This window comes from Protopterus annectens, chromosome 8.part0, assembly GCF_019279795.1.
Source record: "Protopterus annectens isolate FY-2018-M chromosome 8.part0, PAN1.0, whole genome shotgun sequence".
Lineage (NCBI taxonomy): Eukaryota > Metazoa > Chordata > Ceratodontiformes > Protopteridae > Protopterus > Protopterus annectens.
The window spans coordinates 1,411,367,195-1,411,384,089 of record NC_056741.1 but is presented as its reverse complement, the minus strand read 5'-3'; the positions used below and the strand labels follow the sequence as shown (position 1 = coordinate 1,411,384,089).

The 16,895-nt window shown below is 40.7% G+C and overlaps 1 protein-coding gene across 2 annotated transcripts in view; it reads right to left on the bottom strand.

Moving 5' to 3' along the window:
- ARHGEF12 (Rho guanine nucleotide exchange factor 12) overlaps nt 1-16,895 on the bottom strand; it is a 3,716,336-nt gene that overhangs the window by 1,172,191 nt on the left and 2,527,250 nt on the right. For both annotated transcript variants that reach the window (XM_044081016.1, XM_044081015.1), the window contains one exon: nt 165-239. In XM_044081016.1, coding sequence (XP_043936951.1) covers nt 165-239 — 75 coding nt within the window. The remainder of the gene's footprint in view (nt 1-164; nt 240-16,895) is intronic.

The following is a 16,895-nucleotide window of genomic DNA, read 5'->3' as shown; positions in this document are numbered from 1 at the left end:
CCACTAATAAGACATTACTAATGAAAAATGCTGCATTCATTTGTAGAAATCACATTTAAAAAATGTTTGATCTTTAGAGAATTATTGCAGACTGGTATGCAGCAACTGTACAGCCCAAAAGAACTGCATTCCTTAAAAAAAATAAACAAATGGTATGTACTTACATGAAATTCATCCCACAATGGCACCTCATTGGGTTTTATGAAAAAATCCAGTCGCCGCTGGTAGTCCTCCAAATGCTGAAACAAAGCAGAAACTCAGTTTAACATCACCAAACTTTCAGATCAAGTTGCTCCTCTTAGAGCTATATTGCAATACTAGTAATGTGCAATTTATCAGTATTTTACATTCCTATCTCCTCCATCCCCATTATTCACAATCCCTCTACTCTTCCAAGTATGAAAATGCTCTTCTCAACTTCTTGACAACAAAAGTTTCTCACTTTTTTGTCCCCATTGCCTGACGATTATCAGCCCCCTTCCAACCAATGGGCCTATTTGCCCCCCCCCCCCATCATCAAGTAAGAGTTGGTTGAGAGAAACTATCATGCACGCAGCCAACATGGGTGTTTTTTTTTTTTTTGTTTTTTAACTTGCTGGCCCTACTCCTGCACACAGTAGAGACAGTGCCAAGAAAGAGTGTGCAGTGAACTGACAGTTAAAGCCACTCCCCTCACATCCCTTAGGAGCACTCCCTCCAACCAGCTCCCATCCCCCCAGGAAGCATTAGTGATGGCTTCTCGGTGTCCACTAGGGAAATCGCACTGAGTCTATATACCCAGGTGTATGCAGCCCACTCCACGTACTGTGGGAGGTGAGCAAGGACCACTAACTGAACCAGAGTTGCCTGGGTCACCATCCATTTGCACCATGGAGCCAGGCATGTCTCATTTTTAAACACAGGTAATTTTAAACCAGAGGAAATAACACACTCACTCAGATGCAATTAACTAACTTTTTCCTCTTCTTGGTAACTTCAGTCACAACAGTGTTATATTTAGTGCTTCTAGCTGCTTGTATCACACATTTTACTGAATGTTTTGCTCAATTCTATTCTACCTATTCTTACCTAACCTTTACCTGGAGCAAGTTTAAGCAGTTATGCTTTACAAATACAGAATATTAACCTGTTAAAAAAATCAAATAAAACCTGGAGGATCTTCAGCACCTGCAAACCAGGAATAAACAGCCTTATTCTACAATTAAATGTAATCCCAAAGAAGCAAACCGGTCCAGACTTAATTATATCAAAACCATAAAACTTGTTATTAGGAAAACTGTAAAGTTCAAATACAAGATGATCTGTAAGGCAAGAGATAATCACAAAAAGTTTCATAATTATGCATGCAGTCAAACCAACAGCAAGACAACTGGTGGTCCTATTACTGATATGGTTGGAAACGTCTCTGATTGTGCTAATATGGTTAATTTGTTTTCTGACTGACTTTATCTAACCACCTTTACTTCATCTTTTGCTTCATCTACTGTATCTCTTACAAATGCACTTCTCATAAAATAGTATGGAAAGTCTTGCACGAAGTTAAGCAGCCCAACAATAACATGTTTAAATTGTCACAAAGACATTTCTAATATTAACACCTCTTTCGGTGTTAATTTTTCAGCTTCCCTTTTAATGCTCTTCTTAAAACCTTTTTATGTGGCTTTAGTTTCTTTCGCCATAAATATTACCATCAACTGCACATCCATTAGTCTTACCAGTACTGAAGGCAAATGTAAAAGTTGTCTTCTGGAAATGTTTGTTAATACATATATATTATGAGCCCTTTGGTGAAAAAAAAAAAAAACAATACAATTTCATTCACATCTGTCCCCTGGTGTAGAGTGATAGAACCCATTTCAACAGGCAGCGTGGGTACTGGAGGTGCCAGGCAAGTGAGAATGGAAGTGATTGCCCATCTGGGGGAGGGGGCAGCCTAAGTTCACTGTAATTCATTCAAATAACATTGTCACTGTAATTGCAGCATTAACAGCCCGGCAGGTTCCATGCTGCAAGTCGTGTACCAATTAGTTGACAGGTAGAGAATGCATGGAAGCATACATGCACCTCCCAAAGGCAGTGACTGCAAAGCTCGCAAGGCAGCTAAGTGTGGTTGGGGGGCCTACAACACACTCCCTGGCAAAAATAATGTGATGCTGCACTTGTATCCTTGATGATCTCACCTTCCCTGGATATGGGAAAGGTCGAATCCAGGGGAGGCTACGACAGGTCTGGTAGACATGGTAAATGAGGAAAGGAGCTGATGGTCAGTGGCAAGGTGGTTAAAAAAATATGACTTTATATATATATATATATATATATATATATATATATATATATAGATGCGCATGACAGTTTGCTTAGCAATGGATTAGTAACATTCCTCAGTTTTTACTGGATCCCTCAAAGACATTTAACACTATTTGGCATTAAGTAACTTCCAAACTCAATCTTCAACTCATGCCCCACCTCCTCAATAACCATCTCCTCACTCCTACTCAACATGGGTTTCGACCTGGTCACAGTACCATAACTGCTCTTCATTCCTTCCTAGAAATTGTCAACCAAGCTCATGACTCTGGAAATATTGTCTCTACTGTTCTTCTTGACCTATCTAAGGCCTTCGACACAATATCCCACTCTCTCCTTCTCAACCAACTCTCTAACCTCAATCTCTCCCACAACTCTCTTTCTTGGTTCAGAAGCTATCTCTCTGATAGATCCCAAGCTGTGAAATGGAATACTGGTACCTCAAAATTCCTACCTACCCCCACCGGTGTCCCTCAGGGCTCTATACTCAGGCCTCTGCTCTTTAACATTTTTATCAATGGTCTCCACTCTTCAATTCCTCATTCTCAAATAGTACAATATGCAGATGACTCCACTGTGATCTGCTCTGCCCCTAACCTTCCCGAACTCCAAGCAAAAACCCAATTGGCCTTCACAACCACAGAAAATTGGATGCTTCAAAATCATCTTTCCCTTAATGCCAACAAATCCCACATCATTCTCTTCTCTCCCTCAAAAGCAATGACTCTGGACAAGTCTTCCTTCATAATTTCCAGCCTCTCACAGTCCTCAATAGAAGTTGTTAGTTGTGCCAAACTACTCGGAGTCACCATTGATGAACACCTGAAATTTAATAATCATATTCAACTAAACATAAAAAAAAAACACCAGAAACTCGGTATGCTCTATAGAAATGCAAACTTTCTTACTCCATCTTCAAGACAAACTCTCGCCACTACCTACCTTCTCCCTTCTCTACTGTATGGTGCCCCTATTCTATCAAATCTCACCACCTCTATCTCCTCTAAACTAGAAAGTTGCTACTATAAAATTGCCAAATTCGCTACTAACTCCCCCCATTCTACACACCATTGCATCTGCCTCCGTAGTCTCCAATGGCTAGAACTCCCTAATCAACAGTTTCCTCCAACTTACTATTGCACACAAGCTAATTTTTAACCCCACTGCTTGCCCTGCATTATCCAATAGCTTAACCATATATAATCCTCCAAGGCCCCTAAGATCTAGCCACCAAAATCTTATTTCAGTGTACAGACCCAAACGACCCTCTGGCCAACTCCTACTTTCTTATACTACAGCAAAAAAATGGAACTCGCTTCCTTCCCTCCTAAGAGTCACTACAAGCTATGAACAGTTCAAATCTCTTCTCCATTCTCACCTTTCCCAAAATTGGAAATGTAATTGTCTACTTCCTACCTAGATCTTAGTTCCTCCTAGTTCCCCCCCCCCCGGTTCCCCTTCTTCAACCTCAGTCAGTCCTTAGCTCCCCTCCCTCTTCCTCTTATCTCCTCCCCCCCCTGACTAAACCCTTTACTTCCCTTAAGTGCTCTCATCCCTCTACCCTCTTGTCTGCCTAGTCTCACATTTGAATCTTTTTGCCTTTTTCCTTAAGATGTTCTTCTGGACTCCTTCATAAAATGAACATTACTCTACCTCTTCTTCTGCTATCTTCCTCCTGACCTCTCTTCTCCTTCAAACTATTTTCCTTCTCCCTCACCTCTCCTTTGCTTTCCTGCTCTTGCACTCAAACTCATTCTATATTTTCCTTTTATTTCCTACTTCACTTAACATTACAGTAGCATAAAAACAAAATTCTCATACTGCCTACTGTACTTCATTGTTGAAAAACTGTCAAAATACTTTGCTATTAGAACTCTGAGTGTTTTTGTATATAATGTATTAATTTTCTGTCTCTTTGCTGTGTTTTTGTGTGCAATGTATTATCTTCAATGTATACTTGTGTTTTTGTGTACAATGTATTATTACAATGTATTCGCATGGAGCTTTTCTCCCCGGGCCTCCACTGAAAACGGGCTTCCGAGCCCAGTGGACTTCCCCGGTTATCAAACTGGAAATAAATAAATCTTCGTAGATTTCTCAGTATATTTTAAATTAATCAATATAACTGCCTATCTAACCACACCTTAACAGTCTGTGTAAAAGGCATTTATTCACAACAAGAAAATGTCAAGCATCAATAGTGCAATGAAGCAGCGAGATGAAGGCCTCAATCTGACCTAGATAATGGTCTATGCAGTGGAAGATCTAGCCAAGGAGGCTGGGAGTGAGGAGTCATTGCTATCTTGCCGATTTTTTTTGGGAGGGGGGAAGCTGCTCAGCCTGCTGCTCCACTGTTACCTTTAGGAGACTGGTCATGACAAGATTTAGAAAGAGTAACACGGTCTGAAGTGAGCACGCCTGACAAGCAATGTGCACACCTTAATAGGATCGAAGGCAAGAGATAATCACAAAAGTTTCATAATTATGCATGCAGTCAAACCAACAGCAAGACAACTGGTGGTCCTATTACTGATATGGTTGGAAACGTCTCTGATTGTGCTAATATGGTTAATTTGTTTTCTGACTGACTTTATCTAACCACCTTTACTTCATCTTTTGCTTCATCTACTGTATCTCTTACAAATGCACTTCTCATAAAATAGTATGGAAAGTCTTGGCTTAAGCAGCCAACAATAACATGTTTAAATTGTCACAAAGACATTTCTAATATTAACACCTCTTTGATTGTTAATTTTTCTTCCTTTAATGCTCTTCTTAAAACCTTTTATGTGGCTTTGGTTTCTTTGCCATAAATATTACCATCAACTGCATCCATTAGTCTTACCAGTACTGAAGGCAAATGTAAAGTTGTCTTCTGGAAATGTTTGTTAATACATATATATTATAGCCCTTTGGTGAAAAAAAAAAAAACAATACAATTTCATTCACATCTGTCTGGTGTATATAGAACCCATTTCAACAGGCAGCGTGGGTACTAGGTGCCAGGCAAGTGAGAATAAGTGATTGCCCATCTCAGCCTAAGTTCACTGTAATTCATTCAAAAACATTGTCACTGTAATTGCAGCATTAACAGCCGGCAGGTTCCATGCTGCAAGTCTGTACCAATTAGTTGACAGGTAGAGATGCATGGAAGCATACATGCACCTAAAGGCAGTGACTGCAAAGCTGTAAGGCAGCTAATGTGGTTCCTACAACACACTCCCTGGCAAAAATAATGTGATGCTGCACTTGTATCTATGATGATCTCACCTTCCCTGGATATGGGAAAGGTGTGAATCAAGATACAGGTCTGGTAGACATGGTAAATGAAAAGGAGCTGATGGTCAGTGGCAAGGTGGTTAAAAAATATGACTTTATATATATATATATATATATATATATATATATATATATATAGATCATGACAGTTTGCTTAATGGATTAGTAACATTCCTCAGTTTTACTGGATCCTCAAAGACATTTAACACTATTTGGCATTAAATATTCAAACTCAATCTTCAACTCATGACCTCCTCAATAACCATCTCCTCACTCCTACTCAACATGGGTTTAGACCTGGTCACAGTACCATAACTGCTCTTATTCCTTATTTTGAACAATATTTATTATTTTTATATAAATTATTTTTTGTTATTATTTATATTTTTATGTAACTATATTGTTTTTTTCTTTTATGGTCTTTTATATATTTCTTCTCTACATTTCTTAATTTGTCTTTATTATTCCATGCATACTTTAGATATTCATCCTTTCTATTGTTTTTTTTCTTATATTCTTTCATTTTCTATATTAATCTCCATTTTCCATTTCCCAATTCTATATTTCTTTAATTATTTTCTTTTTCTATCCTATTATCTGAGCATCTCCTCATTTTTTTATAAGTTTATTATTCTATTTGTTTGTGCATATTCAGTTTTTTATAGATATTTTTTGTTCCTTTTTTTAAGTGTATATTTGTACAATCTCCACATGGATGATGTTCTTTATTGTCCTCTTTCATATCTTTTATTTCCTTCTATGTTTCCTCTCTACCTTTTCTGTGTTGAGTTGCCTTTCCTGTCTGCTGTGTTTTGCTGGCTTGTTTGTCTTTCTGTGTTCATTTTATCATTTGTTATATTCCATATATCAGTCTGTGTCTTTCTATGTCTGTAAGTCTCTGTTGCATTCCTCCTTTTGTTTGGCTGTGTCTGTCTTATGTGTCTCAGTTCTTCCTTTTCTCCACTTTTTCCTCCTGTGTTTTCCTGCTCTTGTCTATCTGGATGTGCTTGTCTCTCTGTTTGTCTCTCTGCTGTCTCTCTGTGTCTTCTGTCTGTCTGTCTCCTCTTTCTTTATGTGTCTCCTCTGCCTCTCTCTCTGCCTCTGTCTTTCCTGTCTTTTCCTCTTGATTCTGTCTCTCCTCTGTCTCTCTTGCCTTGTCTGTGTCCTGTGTGTGTCTCTCTTTGTGTCCTGTCTCTGTCTCTTGTCTTCTGTGTGTGTCTCTTTGTTTCTTTCTCCTCCTCCTCTGTCTCTCTCTCTCTGTCTCTTCCTCTTTCTTTGTGTCTCTGTCTCTTCTTGTCTCTTTCCTCTGGTGTCTCTCTGTGTCTCTCCTCCTGTGTGTGTCTCTGTGTGTCTCTCCTCCTCTCTGTCTCTGTGTCTTGTCTGTGTGTCTCTGTTGTCTCTCTCTCTCTCTCTGTGTGCTCTCTGTGCTCTCTTTTTCTGGGTTGTTGGTGTGTCTCTTTTTATTTGTCTCTCTGTTGTGTTTTCTGTTGTCTCTCTTTTTTCTTTTTGTCTGTTCTATGTGTGTCTTCTCTGTTCTTATTTGTCCTCTCTCTCTCCTCTCTCTCTCCTCTCTCTCTCTCCTCTGTCCTCTCTCCCTCTCTCTCTCTCTCTCTCTCTTCCTCTCTCTCTCTCTCTTTTGTCTCTCTCTCTCTCTCTCTCTCATGTCTCTCTTGTGTCTCTCTCTCTCTCTCTCTCATGTCTCTCTCTCTCTCTCCCTGTTCTCTTCTCTCTCTTCTCTCTTCTCTCTCTTGTGTCTCTCTCTCTCTCTCTCTCTTCTCTCTCTCTCTCTCTCTCTCTCTCTCTCTCTGTTCTCTCTCTCTCTCTCTCTCTCTCTCTCTCTCTCTCTGTTCTCTCTCTCTCTCTCTCTCTCTCTCTCTCTCTCTCTCTCTCTCTCTCTCTCTTTCTCTTCTCTCTCTCTCTCTCTCTCATCTCTTTCTCTCTCTCTCTCTCTCTCTCTCTCTCTCTCTCTCTCTCCTCTCTCTCTCTTTCTCTGTCTGTTTCTCTCTCTCTCTCTCTTTCTCTTTCTCTATCTCTCTCTCTATGTCTCTCCATCTCTCTCTCTCTTTCTCTCTCTATCTCTATGTCTATATCTCTCTCTATCTCTCTCTCTTTCCCTCTCTTTTTCTCTCTCTTTTCTCTCTATTTTCTCTCTCTCTCTCTCTCTCCCTCATGTCTCTCTCTCTCTCTCTCTCTCTCTCTCTCTCCTCTCCGCCTCTCTCTCTCTTTCTCTCTCTCTGCTCTCTCTCTCTCTGCTCTTTCTCTTCTATCTCTCTCTGCTCTCTCTCGCTCTCTTCTATCTCTCTTCTCTCTCTCTCTCTTCTATCTCTCTCTGCTCTCTCTCTCCTCTCTTTCTCTCTTCTTTCTCCCTTCTCTCTCTCTCTCTCTCTCTCTCTCTCTCTCTCTTCCTTTCTCTCTTCTCTCTCTCTCTTTCCCTCTCTCTCTCCTTATCTCTCTCTTTCCTTCTCTCTCTTTCTCTCTCTCTCTCTCATCTCTTTCTGTCTTCTCTCCTCCTTCTCCTCTCTCTCATCTCTTTCTGTCTTCTCTCCTCCTTCTCCTCTCTCTCCTCTTTCCTCTCTCTCTCTCTTTCCTCTCTGTCTTTCCTCTCTCTCTCTCTCATCTCTCTTTCCTCCTCCTGTCTCTTGTCTCCTGTGTCTCTCATGTCTGTGTCTTGTCTCTCTCTCTCTTTCTTTCTCTGTCTATCTTTCTGTCTCTCTGTGTCTGTGATTTCTGTGTTGTCTTGTTGTCTCTGTCTTTGTTTTTTATTTGTCATTTTTTTTTTGTGTCTCTCACTCTCTTTTTTTGTGTTTATACTATTGTTAGTCCTCTCACTCTCCCACAATTCCTCCTCCACTCCTTGTTCTGTCTGTCATCCACTCTATCCCTTATTCTGTTTCTCTCTTTCTCTTACCTTCTCTGTGTCTCTCTTTCATCTCTCCTCCTTCATACCTGTCTCCACATCTCTGTTATTGTTATGTTATCTCTTCTTGTGTTCTATTATTTCTTTCTGTCCTCTTTCTCCTTCAGACATCTTTGTGTCTCTGTCCTTCTTTCTCCTGTTGTTTTTATCTGTCCATATCTGTCCCTAATCCTCTTTGTTTCTTTTCTCTCTTTCTCTTGTTCTTATCTAATGAGTACATGCTCTTGTACTCTGTGACTCCTAATGAAAGAGTCTCCTCTTTTCTTCCGGATGTCCTAATTAGGATGTCTCCATCTTTCTCCACTCTTTCTTTATCCATTGCTGTACTGTGTTGTCTCTTCTCTTCTGTGTTCTCTCCATCATCTGGTAATTCTCTCTTTTTCCCTCTCTTTTTTCTTCCTTATCCATGGTTCTGACACCTCTTGTCTGTCCTCTTGTCAACATCATCTCTCTCTTCTGTCTCCTCCAGCTTTTTGTGTTTTCTCTTCTTAGATACAACCCAGGCTCTGTCTCTCTCTGTCACTCTGATTTGTCTCTATTTCACTGTGTTGTATCTAGTTTCCCACAGTGATCTTTGATGCCTCTTTTTCTATGATTCAGTAATTATCAAAGCCTTCTCTCTCTCTTCCTTCTCACAGCTCTGGTGACTCCCTCTCCCAAACAGGCTTATTTCCTTCTCTGTGTTCTCTTGGAGATTCTATACTGTTTATTATCTGATGATCTTCCTCTATCAGTTGTCACTCTCTTTCCATCTTTCTCCTCCTTTGTCCCTCTCCATTCCTGTCTGTGATTCACACAGTGAGGTGCCTTCACTCTGTAGTTCTGTCCTTATTGTCTCTCTGTATTCTTCCTTCTCCTGTTTTCCTCTCTCTCTTCTTCCCTCTCTCTTGTTGTGATTTTCCTTTAATCTTCACTGTCTTTCTCTCCTTATATCTATCTGTTCTTTGTATTCCATTTCTTTCAGAGCAAATCTTATTGCCTGTTCTCTCTAATTATAGAACTTGTGTGTCTTTACTATCTAATTCTGTTTCTTCTTAGAGGATTTATATCTCTCTCTTTTGCTCTGATTTTTCTCTTCTTGTTCACCTTATTCTCTCTTTCTCCTTCTGTTGTAGTTTCTTCGACTCCTCTTCCTTTTTTTCTCTTGTTCTGTGTTGTGGTTATGCATTTCTGTCTGTTGTCTCTTTGGTGTATGACTCTCCTGACCTCTGTCTTACAAAGTTAGCTTTTTTTCTGTGTTCCTTTTGTTTTCTGATTGTTTTCTCTCCACTTCTATTGGTGTGCACTTCTGTTGTAACCAGGTCTGTTCTCCTCTCTGTGTCTCTGTCTCTTTTAATGAATTCCAACTTCTGTATTTCTGAGTGTTTCCCAGTTAATGGACTGTCACCCAGTTGTGTGCTGTTTAAAATTCTCCCTCTTAAGTAGTCTCTTTTGGTCTCTACCTATGCTCTCCTGTCAGCTGTCTTCTCTGTTCTCACCTCTCTCTGTCCTCTGTCTCCTCTTGTCCATCTTTATGTATCCCAATCTGTTATCTCAGTCTTTCTCTCTTGTCTCTTTATGTCCCACCATTTAGTCTTGCCAATTCTCTGTAATATATCTTCCTCTTCTCTCTTGAACTCTCTGTTACAAACTGTCTGTGTTCTCCATTTTATCTCTACTCTCTTTTCTTCTGTTGAGACTCTCCTCTATGTTTTCTTGTGTGTGTGTTTTGGTTTTCTCTCTTTTCTCTGTGTCTTTTGTGTGTGTGTGTGTCTCTGTGTTTCACTCATTTTAAAATCTCCCGTTTCTGGTCCTCTCTCTTTAATAGTCAACCTTTCTCTCTTCCCCATTTTTCTTTCTGTTTATACTATCTCACTCTCTTGATCTGTGTTTTCCTCTCTTCACTCTTCTGCTTTCTCTCTGTTTCTCCCTCCCAGCTGTCTTGACTGTGTCTCTCTCTCTTCTCCTCCTGTCCTCCTCTCTGTCTCTGTTCTCTCTGGTCCTATCCTTTTCTCTATCTGTCTTAATTTCTCCTGACTAATGTATTTCAAAGATCCTCCACTTTATCAAACAATGGCTCTCCTCATTTTATTGCCTGGTCTTTTCCTATCTTTATCACTTTGCCATTTCTCCTATCCTGTTTTCACTCTGTTCTCTTGTTGTTACTCTCTTCTGTCTCAGTATTCGCTCCCCCTCCCCTTCTCTCTCTCTTTTTTCTCTTATTTCTCTCTCTCTTTTTTTCTCTCTTGTTCTCTCTTCTTCTCTCTCTTTTTTCTCTCTCTCTTGTATCTCTCTCTTTTTTCCCACTTTTCTGAGATTTAAAAGTTCAGTTACAGGCTTTCTGTTCTTGAACTGTTGTAAGTTTCTGTGAGGCCATTTTTGCTTCTAAAAAAGTCTCTGTTGATCAGTGGCAGTGAAAACATTGAGCAGCCTGCCTCCTGTGGGAGTGGTTACTGACTTGAAACTGTAGTTTTATTGGCCATTTTGGGTCAATTCCAAAACTCCATCTTCCTCTCTTAAAACCCTCTTTTTTGCTTTTTGTCTTTTTCTCCACACAACTCGCCTCTAATTGGGTTTAAACTATTCCTGGCTCACAAAGTCTGCTCTTCACTTTTCCCTTAGAACTGCTCTATCTCTCAATTTAAACACCATATTCTCATTCTAAGGCCCTTCACTGGTCCAATTAAGTAATCCTACAAGTTAGCACTATTAAACCATAAGCACTTACTCTTATACTCTCTCGATTACCCTGTCCTCTATTGGTCCATCTTAAATTCAGTTTCTATATTACTCTAGCATGTCCAAAGGTCAGTCAATGGTTTCCTCTCCAGTCCAGCTGGTGAATCTGGGAATTTTGAGGCAATGTTACAACTGTCTCATGTACGGACAACCCTCTCCTCCTCAAACAGGTTCAAATATATGTGAGAGATGCAACTATTTAGCCAAACTGGAGGCTGAGCTCTCTCATCTCAAAACTGGTGTAACCAGTCAGGAGGAGAAGGTAACCTCACACAACACAATTCCAGTATCACATAGTCCCACCACATCAGACCAAACACATAAATACACAAAACATACTCGAGGCTCTAAATAAAATCTACCTAAGCAACAGAGACCTCCAAAGCAGACATCCAAGCAAAGCTACCTCAAAACAAAACACACACAACACATAACCCACAAAGTCAGTGTGCCAAGCAGCCACAGCCCTTAAGGCTGAATAACACACCTGATACTCTTGTAATAGGTGACTCTATTGTCAGACACACTGGCGTCCCGCTCACCAGGCTGAATAAAGAGAAGGTCAGTGAGCTGCCTGTGGGTGCTAGGATCCATGCAAGCACTCAGGTCACTCCAAAGCAAATACAAATATGACTCAGTCATTGTACATGCTGGTGTGAATGACCTGAGACTCCCTGGACTACATGAAAAGAGACATAGAGGAGCTCTCTGATCATGTAGCCCAGGTATGACCCTGACCTTGAGCAGCATCTTACCCTCACCTAGAATGATGCCACAGTACAAAGAAGACAAATGATCGATTTTAACAATTGGCTAAAATTTTGGTGTCATTCAAAGGGATCCAGTGTCTGTCAGCCTGGGATGACATGCTCGACAAGCACGTTGCTTCTAGGGACGGCTTGCACCTGTCACCACTGGGCTTTCGGATATTGGCAAAGGCTCTTGCCACCCCATAGTGCCTTTTTAGGCAAGGCTCAAAAGTCAAACCCACCCCATAGACAGCACAAGGAACAAGAAACTAAGGGTAATGCTGCTAAACGCCAGAAGTCTTAACCTCAAGATGTGCACTCAGCTCTCCTCAGTATGGAGAACATCGATATCTGTGCAGTGACAGAAACCTGGTTCAAGGCTCAGAGAGCACCCCAGCACTACCAGGCTATACCTCATATCATGCTTTTGGCCCCAAAACCCGGACCCGAACCACAAAAGGAGGGGAGTTTCCATATTTATCAAGGATATCCACACCTCCAGGTTAGTGGCATTGCAGTATCGGAGACCATCCATGTGCAACTAACAGTGGGCAAGACTGCTTTTCAGTTTATAGCATCCTACAGACCACCCTCTCAAAGTCAGGAATCCCATTGGCTTTCCTGAAAACATTGGAGAACATGAAGATCTCTCGAACACCATTATATTGGCGACTTCAACTACCCAAACATTGACTGGAGCACTACTCAAGCCCCAGCACCTTAGCCCAAAGGTTCCTGGAAATTATAAACTCAAATGCTATGGAACAACTAGTCACCACTCCCACAAGAGGGACAACATACTAGACCTGATCATTACCAACATGGGGACTCTATGCTCCACCAGTATATCATTGGTAAGATCTGTGTCCATTCCTTCTGTTTCCTGTCTTGTCTCCCACCTCTCTCTCTCACTGTCCTTCTCTTCTCTCTCTCTCCTGTCCCTCTCCTCTCCTTCTGTCCAGTCTCTGCTCCTATTCTCTCTCTCTCTCTGTCTTCTACCTCCACCATCCAATTGTCTCCTCTTCTCTGAAGTCTCCTTCTTTCATTTACCTGTCTCTCTCTGTCTCTCTTTCTCCAAACCTTTCATCCTTCTTTCAGTCTCCTGTTCTCCTCTTCCTCCTACTCTTAACTCTCCTTCTCTTTCTCCTCTTTCACCCCTACTCGTTATCCTCTGTGTCTTCTCCACACTTTTCCTTCTCCTCCTCTCTGTTCCTGTGTCTCATTCCTTCATGTTTCCATCCTCCTCTGTGTTCCATCCTGATCCTTCTCCTGTTCCATATCCACTTTGCCTCCCTCCTCCTGTTCCTGCAGCTGTCCCACTCCACTCACCTCTCCACCCCTCTGTTCTGTCCTTTATGTCTCCATGGCTCCTGGTCTTGTCTCTGTGTGTGTCTCTCCTCTCTCCTCACTCCTCTGTCTCCTTTTCCTGTCTTCTCCTCCTCTTCTCCTGTCTTCCTCCTCTTGTCTTGTCTCCAGCTCTCTCTCTTCTTGTCTCTGTCCTTCCTCTGTCTCTTTCTCTCCTCTGTCTCTGTCTGTCTCCTCTGTCTCTGTCTCCTCTGTCTCTCTGCTGTCTCTGTCTCTGAGGCTGTGTCTCTGTCTGTTCTGTCTCTCTCTCTCTCTGTTCTGTGTGTCTCTCTCTCTCTGTAGTGTCTGCTTCTGTGGATAAATGTGTCTCTCTAAGCTCTGATGTGCTTGTCTGGTCTGTCTCTCTCTGTCTGTGTCTCTGTCTCTGTGTCTCTGTGTCTTCTGTCTGTCTGTGTGTCTCTTGTCTGTGTGTTTGTTCTGTCTGTGGTGTTTGTTCTCTCTTCTTTTCTTGTTTGGGATACATCTCTGTTCTTGTCTCTTGTCCTCTTCTTCTCTCTCTCCTGTCTCTCTCTCTCTCTGTCTCTCTCTCTTTTCTGTCTGTCTCTATTCTCTCTCCTTCTGTTGGTTAGTTACTCTATGATCCTCTTCTTATTTCTAATTTCTCTCTCTGTTCTAATCTTCTAGAGCACTCCATTCTCTTGAATCTCTTGAGGTGTTTTTTAAATTGGTGTCTCTCCTTTCTGTTTCTCTCTTTCCTGGAATTAGCATGTCCCTCTTGTGTCTTTGTCTCTCTCTCTTTGTCTATGTTGTCTTGTATCTTTTTATTCTGTTCTTTCTGTGTTGTCTTCCTCTAGTTCTTGTCTTGTGTTCAGTTCTCCTTTCTGTCCCTTAGATGTATGTTCTCTCTCCTGTATGAATCTCTATATGGTTTGTAGGTTGTAGATAGTTTGTTGTTCTCTCTTGTTAAAAGGAGAATACTCTGTGTGTGTCCTCTGTCTATTTGGTGTGATTGTTCTTTATTCTATACATAATTTCTTGTTCTCTTATGGTCCTCTTGTATCTCTTCTTGTTATCTGTCTCCTAATGTCTCTGGTGTCTCTGTTATGGTCCCATTGTATCTCTAATCTGTTCTTGTTCTTTTCTCTAGTTCTGAAGTAATTTTTTGGTTGTAAGTCTTTAGTTCGAGAACCATGTTCAACTATCTCTTTTTCTTGTGTTCTCTACTTGTGGTCTCTGCTGTTCTTCTTTTGATTGTCTCTCTTATAAATACTGATCCTTCTGTTTATTTTCTGTATGTTTTCCATCTCCTGTTGTCTCTGTCTTAAACTTATGGTGTTTATGTGTCTTTTGTGTCAACTCTTGTCTCTCCTTGAACTTTTGTGATCTGTCTTTATATTTATTGTTATTTTGGTTCTATGAGTCAACAAAGGAGCAGTTGTCTGTGTTGTATGCTTGTTTCTTATTCTGTGTGTTGTTTGTCCTCTCTCTTCCTCTCTCAGCTGTGTCTATAGCTCTTTCTGTATTAGATGTGTCAGTCCCTCTCTTCTTTATCTCTCTTCCTCTGTCTTCTCCTCTGATCTTTGAAACTCTCTCTCAGTGCCTCTCTGTATGGCTGTGTCACCCTTCTGTTGGTTTTGTTCTTTTCTTTCTAATATTAGATGTTCTTGTATTTTGAGTTTCTCTTGTTTTGTCCTGTCTGTCTCAGGACTGATATCTCTGTCTTGTGTTCTATTTGTCCCTGTCTTTTGCCCATTTTTCTTGTTCTCTTTCCTTCTGATTAAAACAGCCCAGTAACTATTATTTGTGTTTCTCTTCTCTGTATTGTTTTGTCTCTTTCTGATTTGTTGAGTTTCTGTTCTTAGAAACTTGGTCTCTCTGTTTTGGTAGTCTCCATTTTATCTTCTGTCTCTGTTTAATGTATTTGAAAGTTTCTGTTCTCTCTTCCTTGTCTTGTCTCTGTGTCTATCTGAGTGTCTTTATCTCTCTCTTTTTTCCTTCTGTTTGTCTCTTTCTCTCTCTTGCTTTCTCTAGTCTGGTTTGGTTTGTCTCTTTGTGTTTCTATAAAGGTGGTCACTTCTCTCTTTCCTGTAGTATATTGTCTCTCTCTCTGTGTCCTCTGATCCTCTCCTTTTTCTCTTTCCTTCTGTTAGTGTTTTCCTGTTTAATTTTGAGTTTTTTCCATCTTTCTCTGTATTATAGTTTCTTGTCTCTCTCCAGCTCTCTTTGTTCTATTCCAACTCTTTTCCTTGTCTCTCTGTTAATCTTTTTTTTGTTTTCTCTTTGTGTCTTCTTGTTTTTTCTGTCTCTGTGTTCTCTTCTGTCCACTGTCTCTCTCTTGTGTCTGATTCTTGTTATTTATGTTCTCTTCTCCTTAGTGTGTTTCTCTTTCTGTGCTCTGTCTGTTTCCCTGTTTTGTCCTTCTTCTCTCTTGTCTGTTCTCTCTCTTCTCCTTTCTGTTCCTTCGTCTTTGTGTCTCTCCTCTTATTGTGTTTCTCTTAAGTAGTCTCTCTTTTTTCTCTGTCTTCTCTTAATTCTTTGTTTTATGTCTCTTTTTATTGTTCTGCTCTTTAAAATGTTATTTTGTCTGTTGTCCCTTTTCTCCTATTGAACTGATCTTCTCTTTTCTGTCTTTCTGTTTTTCTATCAGGTGAGTTTGTTTCTCCTCCCTGTTTGATCTGTTCTCTTTGTCTGGTCTCTTCTTGTTCAGACTCTTCTTGATGTTGTATCTTTGGTGTCCCTCTTTACTGTCTTTTCTCTCTGTTCTCCACCCCTTCTTCTCTTTTCCTGTCTTCCTCTTTGTTAGAGTGTTCTCTTTCTTAATCTTGTTTTTATCTTTCCCTCTCAACTTGTTTGTTCTCTCTGTTTTTCCAACTTCTCCACTCTCTATATGTCTTGTTTTTTTGTTTCTATTTCTCTTCTTCACTGTCCTCTCTCACCTCTCCTCCTGTTTTCTTTATGTTTGTCCTCTGTCTTTCTCCTCTCTTCTTCTCTTCCTCTGTCTTTGTCTCTGTGGTTGTCTCTCTCTTTTCCTCTCTCTTTGTTTGTCTTTATCTGTGTCTCCTCTCCCTCTCTGTCTCTCTTCTTGTTCTTTCTTTGTCTGTGTTTCTTTTTGTTATGTCTCCTATCTCCTGATCTTTGTCTCTTATCCACTCTATAGCTCTATTACTTTGTCTCTCTCCCTGTTTTGTCATTCTCCATTTTTTCTTATCTCCTTATTCTTTTCCTCTCTCTCTCTCTCTTACATGTCCCTTCCTCTCTCTCTCTCTTACATGTCCCTTCCTCTCTCTCTCTCTCTCTCTCTCTCTCTCTCTCTTCTCTCTCTTCTCTCTCTCTCTCTCTTCTCTCCTCTCCTCTCTCTCTTCTCTCCTCTCTCTCTCTCTCTCTCTCTCTCTGTCTATATCTCTCTCTATATATATCTCTCTCTCTCTCTCCTCTCTGTCTCTCTCCTCTCTCTCTCTCTCCTCTCCCCTCTCTCTCTCTCTATATTTCTCTCCTCTCTTCTCCTCTCTCTCTCTCTCTCTCTCTCTCTCTCTCTCTCTCTCTCTCTCCTCTCTCTCTCTCTCTCTCTCTCTCTCTCTCCTCTCTCTCTCTCTCTCTCTCCTCTCCTCTCCTCTCTCTCT